General features: G+C 45.9%; 1 protein-coding gene across 1 annotated transcript in view; it reads right to left on the reverse strand.

Moving 5' to 3' along the window:
• The window catches only part of LOC116906639 (myocardial zonula adherens protein-like), a 112,138-nt gene that overhangs the window by 54,108 nt on the left and 44,631 nt on the right, over positions 1-13,399 (reverse strand). The window contains 1 exon segment of the mRNA XM_032909416.1: positions 11,506-11,611. Coding sequence (XP_032765307.1) covers positions 11,506-11,611 — 106 coding nt within the window.

A 13,399-nucleotide genomic window follows, 5' to 3' on the forward strand; every position in this document is an offset into this window, starting at 1 on the left:
ATGGTCATCTGTTCACAGCCAGCGTAAAATGGATGCTAAAAATGGACCTTTCAAAAATAGCCCTAACGTTTAGGTGTTGTGAATATGAACCCTGCCAATTCCATCCCCTACCCCCTTCTTCCTTCTTCTCTGCCCGGCATCCAGGACACTGCTCTGAGGCTTAGACTCACTTGAGCAGTAGGAGCACACCGGGGAATCATGAGGGGTAACAACCTTGTTCTTAGCTCAGTACTCACCACCCACCCAATAGGTCTCAACTCACACACTTTCCATTGACCACTCCCTCCTCTGGTCCAGTCAAACTAGACCCATGCCTGGATTCACCCCACACCGTCTGGTCTTCATATTTTTGGTTTTATTTACTCTGTATTTACTCTGACACAACCTCTTCCACCCACTCAATTTCTGCCTAGGAAAATCCAACCCATCCTGCAAGATGCATTCAGACACTGCCTCCTCCACAGACTCTCCACCCACAGGAGCGTTAGCTCACCTTTGGGGGCACTGTGGTAATAAACACTTGGAACACACGCTATCAGTCAGACTGAACCAGCCCCTCAGGAGCAGGTACTGTTATGATTGGTTTCCTTTTATTGAAAAAGAATCAGAATGCTGGGAAAGATAAGGGATTTGTGAATTTATCCACAACACAAAGCCTGGTCAGAAGCAGAGGTAGGGGTGAGGCCAGATTTCACTTCTTCAGAGTTTAGGATAGACTGTCCAGCTTCTGCATTCCCAGGGCACCTGGCTTAGAATTGGATATGTCACTGAGCACTTTCCTCCTCCCTCTGATGAGTTTAGATATCATTCAGAAAGTCCCTTGTCCATGTTTACACCTGTTTGCAGAAGGTACGCTTAGAGGCTCACTGATGATCTAGCTACTGATAGGCTGGACTGGACTTCCCTCCTCTCCATGCCCAACTCCTAAGTCTAAAGACTGGGCTTTCCTACAGACTCTGGCAGAGAACTAAGAAAAGAATATTTAAAGACAATAACACAGGGGAAAGAACTGCAGCTTGACAAAGGTGACAAGGAAAAAACAAAAGAGTAGATAATGACATTGAAAACCAAGCTTCTCGTGAGCCAGGAAGAGAGAGAGGCAAGCCCTGGTCACACCAGAGACACAAAAATAAATTCCAGATGGCTTAGTCTTTATTTGTCCAAAAATAGTATTTATTGAGCACCTACTGGATACCAGTGACCATTCTAGACATTAGGAATACAGTCATGAATGAAACAGGCCAAAGACCCTGCCCTCGAAGAGCTTCCATTCTACAAGAGGGAGAAAGACACAAACAAAACAGAAGAATGACCACAGAGGAACGAAGGCAAAACCGAATATGGTATAAACACTGTAGACAAAACAGAGAACGGAAAGGGGGAGGGGATGGACACATGGGTTCCAATGAAGGATAGAGATGACAAACACAACTTTAAAACTATTACAGAAACGACAAATAATATGTACAACGTTGTGGAAATTTGATAACTGTAACCATAGAAACACTCTGTGTAAGGGATGCCACAAACAAATCCCACTGACTGGCGGATAATAACATCACTCAAGTGTTTTTCAATAAATGATCAGTGCCAACAATACAGAGAGTTTGTACAAACTCTTATCGGGGACATGGGGGGGAGCTAATTGATTTTAAAACTCAGTGAAGGACAGGGGCTCACAGAAGCCTGGCCAGAAGCTGAGGACACCACTGCGTCTCTCAATCCACAGTGAACAGTCACCAGGCTGACAAAGATTGCACACTAAGTGCACTGACTACTTATGGCCTGGCTGTTCTTGTGGTTTTTTGTTTTGTTTTTTCTAGAATATATAGAGAAGAAAGGCTTGCCAACTGTTCTCTTTGTGATACTTCTAAAAACTTCATGTTTTACATGAAGTATTAAGTTTTTTTTTTTTCCAGAGCTGTGGACCGAACCCAGGCAAGCGCTCTACCACTGAGCTAAATCCCCAACTCCAAGTATTAAGATTTTAAAATGAAGAAGTGACTGTACTGTGTGGACTACGAGATTTTGAAACAATAACATGTCCACTGGCTATAAATAAATCCTGCTTCAAGTTTCTCCTTTAGATGAGGGGGAGAGTGGCCAAAAGACAAGAAACGGCCTCAGAAGTCCAGGCAAAGGGTCCAAATAAGAGCCAGGGGAGGGAAAAGGGAGACAGAGTGACAAAGGACTTGAACACAAGTCCAGTTTGGCAGCAAGTTCAGTCAAGTCGACACCATGATAACCTAGGTCAGAAGACAGAGCGCTAAGATACAGGATTGTATGTTGAGGCAAGCCCTTAAGAAGCAAAAGAACCAGATCTAAGAAGATCACCACTTAGCCTACAACCAGGGTCAGGACAGGAGGAGAGAGCAGCATTGAGGAAACATGTGGAGAGTGTTTACCCTCTGGGCAACTCCCCATTCGATCCGCAGAAGCCAGGAACTGACCACAGCCCACGAGAGGAGAAACTTCAGACAGACATGAGTACACCACAGCAGGAGAGAGATTCACCCAAGGTCCACCTTCTCTAGAGTTCAAGGCTACTCCCTGAAGTTCTGTGACTTCACCTTCTGAAACCGGGTGATGACTTGTTCCAGAAGAGAAGCCGGAGAGGGAGCGCAGGTAAGAATCACGAGGGGATTCGTAATTTCCCACTCTGACTCCAGCACTCCACAAACCCCTACAGAACATGTGGGGTCCAGCTTTAAATGGGCCACAGCCAACTTCATGTCACCAAGATCCCTTTTCAGGTATGGAACTGTCTCCTCTGCTTCCTTCCTGCCCTTGCCCCCCCCCCAAGCTGGAGTTGATACGAAGACAGATATAAAAAGGCAAGGGCAAACACTAATGAGACAGTGTCCGCTCAACAAACACACTTTCCTATAAAGAAAAAACAAAACAAAAGACTTGTAGAAATGCCAAGGCCAGAGGGATGCCCACTCCCCCACTCAGGCTTACGGAGGCTGAGACTATTAACTTAACTAACAGTGTTGCTAAACCACTTGCTAGCTCCCAGCCACCCTTGCTACATTTTGATGAAGTAACCATGCTGGTGATTAACAAGGGCCTCTATGAAGATCAACCAGGCACAAAGCACATCTTGCTTCTCTCACTCCCATACATTTTAGCAAGGTGTACTTCTCTTTTCACTGGGCACACTCCCACTTTCCCTAAAGTTATTTGAACGGTGTCTATTCAGGCAAAAATGCCCAGAGGGTTAGAAGCAAACCAAACTTTCCTTAAACAAGAAGAGAGAGACATTAACAGACAATGACCGACAGTTACTCAGAAAGGACATCCAGAGGTCCATCTCCAAATATGAGGGCTACCATATACAAATATAACCAAACTATGAGGACATCAGGACACATCTGCACTTCGGGGAGTGTGCACCTCCTTCCCAGAGGCTGACACTCTCCGCCTCTTCCCTTCTCCTCAGTGAGCATCTTCTGGGGCTGTTCCAACTGGCAGTGTCTCAGTTATTTTTAATAGTCTTTTGTCAGTGCAGTTCTTGCTTTGATGTCTAGGAACCCAAGTTTCAAAAACGAAATATCCTGTGGATCTCTGAGTTCTTTGATCTGTGCCTTAAGTTTGTGTGTAGCGGCTACTGTCTGCGAGCGTTTTCACAAATGAGCACCCCACGGGGGGCAAGGGTTCCTTTGGATAGAATATCGTCCCTGTTTGTCCCAGGGCTCAGCAGAGGTACACACCAACTCTTCCCCGCAGAGTCTACAAGTGTTCTTCTAATCACACCCAGCGAGATGCGTCCACCTCTGCCTCTACCACCTTATCTTCCAAAGAGCCGGAGGCTAAATGTAGAGAAGAGCTCGTGCGACATGATCTGGGGACAGTTCAATTGAGTGTGTTAGGGTTGACGCTTCAGAGCCATGGCTCTTCCCTGACCCCCATGGACCTCCTTACCAGCTATGGGAAGTACTGGGGATGCAGGGCATTTACCCAAAGCACCCTTTCGTGTTACTCGTCTCAATACATCGAACAACAACAATTTTGAAATGAGCTGTGTCCAGCAGATAGCTGAACCACTTACAATGGAAGGTTCTTGAGATACAGAGAATTTATTCTACTCAAGAGCCCTATGAGGGCTGTAGCTCAGTTGGCAGAGTGATTGCCTAGCATGCATGAGACCATGGGGTCAAGCCCCAGCACTGTATAAACTGGGCAGAGGGACACCCACATGTCATCCCAGAGCTTGTGAGGTGGAGGCAGGAGGATCAGAAGTTCAAGATCATCCTTGGCTACATAGTGAGTTTGAGACCAGCCTGGACACATGAGACCCTAGTCCCACTCAGAAACAAACAAACAAACAAACAATGATGATCAAGTATTTTGATAGCTAAGCTAGAGAGTAGCACACAGCATCAAAAAGAAGAGAGATCAGTTTGGTTCCCAAGATTCCCACAGAGAAGAAGGCCAGCCCTGAGCACGGGGGAAGCTAGCAACCAGATACTCTGATCACTTACCTCCACACTGTATCTATACCACAAAAATCCAGTTGTTGAGGGCAGTAATATTAATAGTAGCTAGTATTCATTAGGTATGTTCCATGTTGTTTCAGTGAACATAATAAGTGAAATATAGATCGATAGATGAAATATCACACACACACACACACACACACACACACACATGCACACACTCATTTAATTCTAGCCCACAAAACACTCTCAGGCAGACACGCTTACTAATTCTATTTTCCAGAAAAATAAATCAATAGATTTTCGAAGTCCCACAACTGGTAAACACAGGTCTGCTTGGTTCTAAAGTTCACATTTATGGGTCTCTTCTAGGCCACTCCTCACATTCATGAGCACAAGAATCTCTGACTACAGGAGGTGTGTGGAGTTGGGGCCTGTGAGGGGCCAGTTCAGAAGCTTGCTTTATTTACCAGAAGGGAAATTGCTCTACCAACTGGTTAAAGAGTCAGAAACTTAATACTTCATCCTCAGACAAGTTATTCTGAGAGGACTCGGCTCCCCAAGGCCATGGCACTGTTGCTCTGCAAAATGTCAGAGGTGATGAACTGGGATTTCCAAAGCTATTTCGTTGGAAACTGCAAACATGTCCTGCTTTGATTTCCATGTGAGAGGCAGGCCCTACTAATAAAACCATTAGATTCTGCTGTTTCCTGACATGGGGCAGTGTAGCCTTGTGGTGAGGAAGAAAGGGACCCTTCAAACCAGTGGTTCTCAACCTGTGGGTTGCAACCCCTTTGGGGGTCGAATGATTCTTTCACAGGGGTTGAATACCAGATATTTACATTAAGAGTCACAAAAGTAGCAAAAAGTTAGTTATGAAGTTGCAGCAGAATAATTTTATGGTTGGCGGTCACCACAGCATGAGGAACTGTATTAAAGGGTCACGGCATGAGGAAAGTTGAACCACTGCTTTAAACAAGGCAAGGGCAGGTCCATGCAAACAAAGGGAAAGCTCATGCACACTCACAGGGCAAGCTGGTGTGTACACACAGTCCCTATTTGCTGCTTAACAACCAACCTTACACTCTAGTGGCAAAGCCTCTCAGGCAGGTCTACCCACAGCCCACAGGCCTCACAAAGCCAAGACAGCAGCTATGAAAACACAAACCCATAAACTTATATAATATACAGAATGAGCTTGCTTTCTTCTTTCTTTCTGGTTCTTGAACATGGCTTTGTTGATAACGCTGTGCTATAATGTCAAGTTGTTGGACACACCTGTGAATCTGATGGATCCTCGTTACTTATGGGACACTCCTACACTGTGGACACCAACAATCTCTATTGCATGTTATCATGATGCAAGAGAATTCCTGCAGGACCCAGAGCCTAGGGATAGCAGGAAGACATGGACCAGTTTTAAATTCCCTGCTTTTAGCCCTGGGGATTTACTAATCCCCAGGCTCTCTTTCTATGATGCTGCCCTACACTGGGTTCCACTGGGCACAGGAGCTCTAAAGGAGGCTGGCCAGACACACACACACACACACACACACACACACACACACACACACACTCACATACACACTCACACACCACGCACACACACTCACATAAATATTCACACACCACACACACACACTCACATAAATATTCACACACCACATACACACTCACATACTCACATAACACACACACATACACACACACACACCACACACATACACACACACACACACACACACTTATACCACACGCACACACGCTCAAAAGAACCCAATACCCAACCTGCTCCCACCGGCATCTGCCAGCTTTGAAGGTTTTTTCCAAAGCTCCCCAGGCGCTTCGAGTGCCCAGGAAGGTGGAGAAGCCGACAGGGGAACATCGCTTCTTTCTACCTTCTCACTTTAACCAAACAGCTATGTTGGAGGTCAAGGAGATGCTCAGTGGATAAAGCTGTCGCTGCACAAGTGCAAGAACCTGAGTTTGAATCCCCAGACTCCCCATAAAAAGTTCAGGTGGGTGTGGTGGCCACCTATAACCCTAGTGACAGGGAGGTGGAAACGGGGAATCCTGGAGCAAGTGAGTTAGCTACACTGGCTGTGTCACTGAGCACCCGTCAGGTGACAGACCCTGCCTGGGTAAACACAGTGAAGAGCAATCCAGAAAGACACGTGGCATCAATCTTGGCCTTCGACAAGCACACATGCGCTTACACATGCAAGCACACATACATACACAGACCAAAAAAACTTCATCACAAAAGAGGGTGAGCATGAAAATGGAACAATACTTAATAGTTAAACTGGAAAACAGTTAAGGAGCTTGGACTTGGTCTTGTTACATGGTACAAGCCTTTACTGCTCCATACAATGGAAGCTAAGTCTCCATTGAGTCAGAGAGAAAAAGCTGGGACAACCACCTTTATTCTGATCAATGTTCTTCCCCCTCCCCCCCGGAGCTGGGGCCTTGCGCTTGCTAGGCAAGCGCTCTACCACTGAGCTAAATCCCCAACCCCCTGATCAATGTTCTTAAAAGCGATATTCTACTGGGGTAGGAAAATATATTGCTTAACATAAAAGGTTTTTTAAGAGACTCAGTAGTGACAGCTCGATTTGGGGGGACTGATAAGACCCCACTGGCAGTTTCATCAAAGCCATTATCACCAAAATAGGACCCCAAAATGGCAGACTTCACCAAGAAGTCGAAGCCTTGGGAAAGGTGAAGTTGTGACACAGACAAATCTTTGGGCTTCAAGAGAAGGAGGGAAAACGTCCCTGGCTGCACCCCCAGGCTGCCCCTAGACTAGCTGGCATATGCTGTACCAGGTGTTGGCAGATAAAAATACACTTCCCCACTGAAGTGGGAATTCAGCATTCCTTGGTGACTAATTCAGTATGCAGTTTTCAAACTGAGGCCCAGGTGACCTGGGGTGACTGACTTGTGACTTTGTTGATTTTGTTACAACGAAGTGAAGTTTGCAGAAAAAGCCACACCTGTGTTAAAGAGTCTACAAGGCTGGGTGACTGGTGTGACCTTGCTGATTGTGGAGAGTAGGAATGTTGCAGATCCAGAGGCAAATTTTCTTGGGCTGTTGTTAATTGCCCAGCTGTGTGTGACCTAATATCTTTGTGACTGTCATGTGAAACCTTCTGAGGCATATTAATTTACTAGACCATTAGTGGTCAACCACCCAAAGCTAAGAGTGTCATCAGACAGGACCTAAGACGTAGCAGAGATTTCCCCACCTCCCAATGCTCCTAACAATGTATTTGAAAAGTGCCTTGCTGTATGGCTTCCTTTGACTCTGTAACCATAGAGACTTCACAGCATTGTCACTGGAACGTGGCATTTGGGGGTACCCAAGCCATGGTCATTTGAATCTGGCTTCAGAATAAACTGTCTCTTTTTCCCTTTGAGGTGCGTTTGTGTGGACACTCTTTATGTAAAATAATGACAAAGCTGACATCGTAGCAACAGATGTGGCCTAAAAACAGTCAGTTCTTTATCCAAGACCATGGTGGAGCTGGTGAGACAGCTCTGTGAATGGAGGCACTTGCTATGTAAGCCAGGCCACCTGGGTTTGATCCCTGGAACCTGTGTAAAGATAGGAGAGAACTGACTCCATATAGAAATCCACTGACCTCTACTCGTGTCTTGTGGCAAGTGTGTATGCATCTGTACAACACACACACACACACACACACACACACACATACACTCGAAATAATAAAATAAAGAACATTGGCAAACTGCAGATTTCCACCAAATCCCTGCAGGTCACACGGAATCCTAGAGAAACACCAGCAAGCTCGGGCTCACCCCCTCAGTTTGTAAGGAAAGCACCTGCGATCTGGGCTAAATACTTAACTCAGTGCAGCCAGTGTCACAGCTGCGTCTGTGTACTGAGACCCAATGCTTTCCTCATTGCGAGTGCCACCTGGAGGCTCTGGCTGGCCCTGCACCAGAACAACACTCCTCTGCTTCCACAAGACCCTTTCTAAGGCCAGAGTTCACTCCAGCACCTCCCCTGGGCCATATCCTCCCCAGTCCCCCAACTCCCCCTGGATTCTTACAACTCCCGGCTCTTTTCCAGCCTGGCGGCTCCTCGCTTATCCATGGCACTCTGCCACATTACTAACTTTAAACAAGACAGCTTTATAAACACCCACAATAATTTCTAAACTATTCTTTTTCCTGTAGGTGTGACCACAATGTGCTGGACAAACTCGATTATTTTTACTTCCCGATTTAAAGATCTTAAATTCAGAACAGAGACGACTAAAAATCTCCTCTTGCTGTTAAAACCCAGGAAGCCAGTAGGTGGCGCTAGTGCCACTCACAGCGCCGTCTGACAGCGCAGCCTTTTCACCCTGCTGACTCCCACACTCAGTGTGAGAGGCTTGTGTGGGAAATGTGAACTAAAAGGCACGGGCGACAGTCTTTGCACACGCCCCTGTTTAAACACACAGCACACACAGGCAGGGTCAGCCCTCTGTGATCCAACCACTGTGGATTCAACCACCTGCAGATTAAAATTATTTGAAAAATAAGATTACATCTGTGCTGAGCATGTACAGACTTCCTCCTCATCTTTGTTCTTTAGACAACACAGGAAAACAACAATTTACACTGTCTTTAGTATTGTAAGTAATCTATAAATGATTTAAAATACACAGAAGGGAGACTGGAGAGGTGGTTCCCCAGTTACGGGCACTTGCTGCTCTTCCAGAGGACCCCATCTCCAGTGGCTCACAACCACGTGTAACTTCAGCTTCGGGGCATCTGACGCCCTCTGCTGGCTGAAACAAGTAGCGACCTCCTATAGGACACACACATTCTCTCTCTCTCTTTCCCTCCCTCCCCACATAAGTCTAAAGACAAAACAAAAACACATATAGGAGGATTAGACCTAGAGTATACAAAGACTGTGCCATCTTATATATGTGACTTGATCATCCAAAAATGTTGGAATCCTTAGAAGGTTCTAGAACAAAATGCCTCAGATGCTAAGAACCAGATGTATGTGTATGTTTCTTTCACTCCCTTTAATTAGGAACATTTATTAAACTCTGGAAAGAGGATACAAAACACAGTTTTCAGACTTTGTCTGAATGTGCCTTTAAAAAAAATCTCTTGATTTTGGCATCAGTCTTAACTCCTTATAGATGACGGTTTAACTGATCCAAAAGCCAATCCGAGGCTTACTCAGAGCCCCTCTAATAGTAGATATGAGCAGACACCCCTGCTGTGAGGAAAGAGAGTTACATAAGTTCAGGCATCCCCCTCCTCGGAGGCTGAGAAGGGGTGCCATTGCAATGATGAGATACCTGCCTTCCCTTGGCAATTACACTTCTGCCCGTGAGGGTGTGATCATGGGGGTGTGATCATGAGGGTGTGATCATGGGGGTGTGATCATGGGGGTGTGATCATGGGGGTGTGATCCTGGGGGTGGGATGGGACCTCACCCATCACAGTTGCTGCTGGTGCTCCCACAAGTAAGTGCAAGGGTTTGGGAAGTGAGGCCTGGCTCCTCCCCAGCGTCTACAGACCCACTCCCTCAGTTCTTGTCTGCAAGCCATACAAGACTCAATACAGCCAGGCCGGACTTCTCATTTGGAGACAAGATTTTATCTACTGTGAACGTTTATTTTAGATCAATAAAACAAAGCGCCCCCCCCACAGTTCCCTGGCCTTACCCCTACTCCAGGAACACCCCAGCATTTCCTAGACTGCTAAAGTAGATATGCTTTTAATTTCAACTGTCATGTGTATAGCTCATTGAAAGTAGATGTACTTTAAATATTAATGATTCCTTTAATAAACTCGGAGCTGGGGAATTGCACACTTGTAATGTTCTTTTCTTACAAGGATGAGAATCAGAATTCAGTCCCAGAACCTATGGAAAAGGCTAGGTGTGGTGTTACAGGTTAGGTGTGTGTTACATTGTAAGCCATTCCCAGGAAGTGTAGAAATATGGACCTCTGGGGCTTACTGGCCAGCCAGTCTAGCCTAACTGTCAAGCTGCAGGCCAGTTAAAGACCCTGTTTCCAAATATACAGTGAATGGTACCTGAGGTAAAGAGGCTAAGGTTGTCTCCTGGCCTCCACACACATGCCTCCACACACGGAACATGCATGTACACAAACACACACATACACGGGCATACACAAAATGGATACATTTTAAAGTAGTGATTAAATAAAGGAAAAATAGTTTTTCCTGGCAACCAAACTTTTAATTCATTTGACTTTATTTTTCAAGCTAGAGGATTAGATTCTAGATACTTATAACATTTTCACTACTGTTATTTTTCTCTCAGATTTTTCTATTTGATCTCCGTCTACCAATTTTTTAAATTAAGAACTTAAGAAACATCTACAGTGGCATGTGGCCAGCTGTGGATTTTCTACACATGGATTTTCTACTGAGCATCACCAGAAAGGGAGGTAGAGCAAACTGAGCCAAGGAAAATCATTCTTTTTCTTCTTAGAGAAGTAAATGTCCAACCTACCTGTTTTTCTTCTCATTAAGAAAAATTATAGAACGATAAACTTCCTAGTAGATTAAATATATAACTTTTCATAATACACACACAGTTAAGGAGAGAAAGGATGTAGAAAAGAGAAAAGACGGAAGACAAACAAGATAGAGACGAGAAAGGGGAGAGGATACAGGGAGTAGAGCATCATGGGAAAGGAATGAAGAGGGCAGAAGAGGAAGGTGCATCCAGAGGCAGAGAAGGACACAGTGGCTGATGCAGGTCGTGAGGGCAGTATTGGGATGTGCACAGAAGCCTAAGCTGAGGTCACCTTCTGTCACCTTTTGTCCCCCAAGGCCACCATGCTCAGAGAATGTGTGTACTATGAACTGCACTTGACCAACACTTCAGGGAGAGAAAAGCCTCCTTCGAGGGGAACAATCATTGGTCCACATAGCACACAAGAAATGTCTGTCCTTTTGGGTTGTGGTGACAATGGCCTGGGCCAAGTCATATGTGAGCTAAAGTAGTATCTTTCCCCAGGACAGTCAGCTGTCCTGGGCCGCAGGCTTCTTCAGCGCTTACCTCCTCAACCATCTGCTTGACTTTCTTCTGCTGGCAATGCACCATGTCATCCAGGTGTCTGATCCTCTCTCGGAGGCTGGCTGATGCCTCCTCCAACTGCTGGTACCTAAGAAAGGAAGGAGAGCTCTGAGCCCTGACTCGGAACAGCCGCTACTGTAGCAGAGAGCGCCACAGCATCTCACAGAAGCATTTCAAACTCAAACTCAAGTCACGTGCTTTTCTCCTGTGGATTCTAGGGATTAACTCAGGATCCATATCACCCAGAAAGAGCAACTTTCGGGTCCCTTCTCGAGTGCCACACTGTGTAATGACAGGTCTGTTCTTTTCAGGGACAGAATGAGAATGTTTTTCTCCACTGAGAAGTATGAGAGGCTTGCTGCTTGGTGGCTAACACAGAATGGAACATGTAGTCCGTGACCTTAATCAGGGGGAGAGAGAAGGAGGGTCTAAGAACACAGGACGCCTCTGAAACCAAGGGTGGAATCCAGAGGGGCCTGCACACATCGCTCTGCACTCAGCAATGACTGAACGATCCAGGCACACACTGAGAGCCCCTCGCTGCACCACCACCCTGCACCCCAGATTATGTCTGAGCTTCTTAAAAGACACATTATTCTGTCTTTGCTGTGCTCACACGGATCTGGCAGATGACCGTGTCATGTGTGTCACGAGAGCAGAGCACTGTAATGTTCAGTGTCTGCGTCCAGTTTCCCAGCAATACCAGGTCCCTCGTCGGCACCAAAGTAGAAACTAGTGAGGACCCCAACGACTTTGGAAACTCTCAAGTGACAGGAGAAGGCCAGCAAGATGGCTCAGCAGGTAAGGGTGCTTGCTGCCAAGCATGGTGATCTGAGTTTGATTCCCCACACGACCCATACGCTAAAAGCTAAAAGGAAAGAAGTCCTCAAAGTTGTCTTCTGACCTCCACACTCATGCCATGGAACCTCTGTAATATATATATATATACATATATATATATATTATATATACACATATATATATACACACATATATATGTGTGTGTGTGTGTGTGTGCACAATCAATCAATCAATCAATCGATCGATATTTTAAATCGAGGAAACCAGATTTTTTTCCCAGCACATACTATGTAGCAGGCAGTAGGCCAAAGTTTCCTCACAACGTGAATCAAAGGGACAGACATCTGGTCAACATAACTATTCCTCATTTAGAAAACCTTTCCATCCCACAAGCAAAGGGCCTTGGGGGTCAGAACCTGCCCAGGGGATCCAATCAGCCCAGCCTTGCTTTCCTTCCTTCTGCCTTTTGATTTCTAGAAAATCGTGTTGGATTTAGAAAACCACTTTTGAAAATCATGGTTTCTAGAAGACCATGTGTGACTCCTGTAATTTCCAGCCAGGTTTCACAAGCTCATGACCAAAGGGCAATGCGAGGCTCAGAAACATGCGACATTTTAAAGTTAGTTTCCAGGACAAATGGTATCAGTCACAGCTGATGAATTACCTCCTTAACAAGGTGCATCCTGTGCACTCGGACAGGACTTCTGTGCTGGTGGCTGTCCTCTGGTGGCTGTCCTTTGATGTGTCCCGCTGAACTAACAGCCAGCAGCGAGATGGGACTGCAAGTTCCCGAAGGAACTGGATCCACACTGGGTACTCTGAGCCAATGCCACACACACACACACACACACACACACACACACAAAGCTTGTCTTAAGTGAGGATGACATGAGTGAAAACACAAGAGTCAAATGAGCTATCAGAAACAGTGCACACTGGCTGGGTCGGGGAGAAGACTTATTAGGCAAGCATGGGGACCCAGATTCAAATCCCCAACACCCAAGTGAAAACTTAGACATAGCTGTGGATGTTGGGGGAGGGGAGACCGAAAGATGACTGGGTTTTGCTTGTGGCC

The sequence above is a fragment of the Rattus rattus genome, chromosome 8 (assembly GCF_011064425.1).
Source record: "Rattus rattus isolate New Zealand chromosome 8, Rrattus_CSIRO_v1, whole genome shotgun sequence".
Taxonomy (NCBI): Eukaryota; Metazoa; Chordata; class Mammalia; order Rodentia; family Muridae; genus Rattus; species Rattus rattus.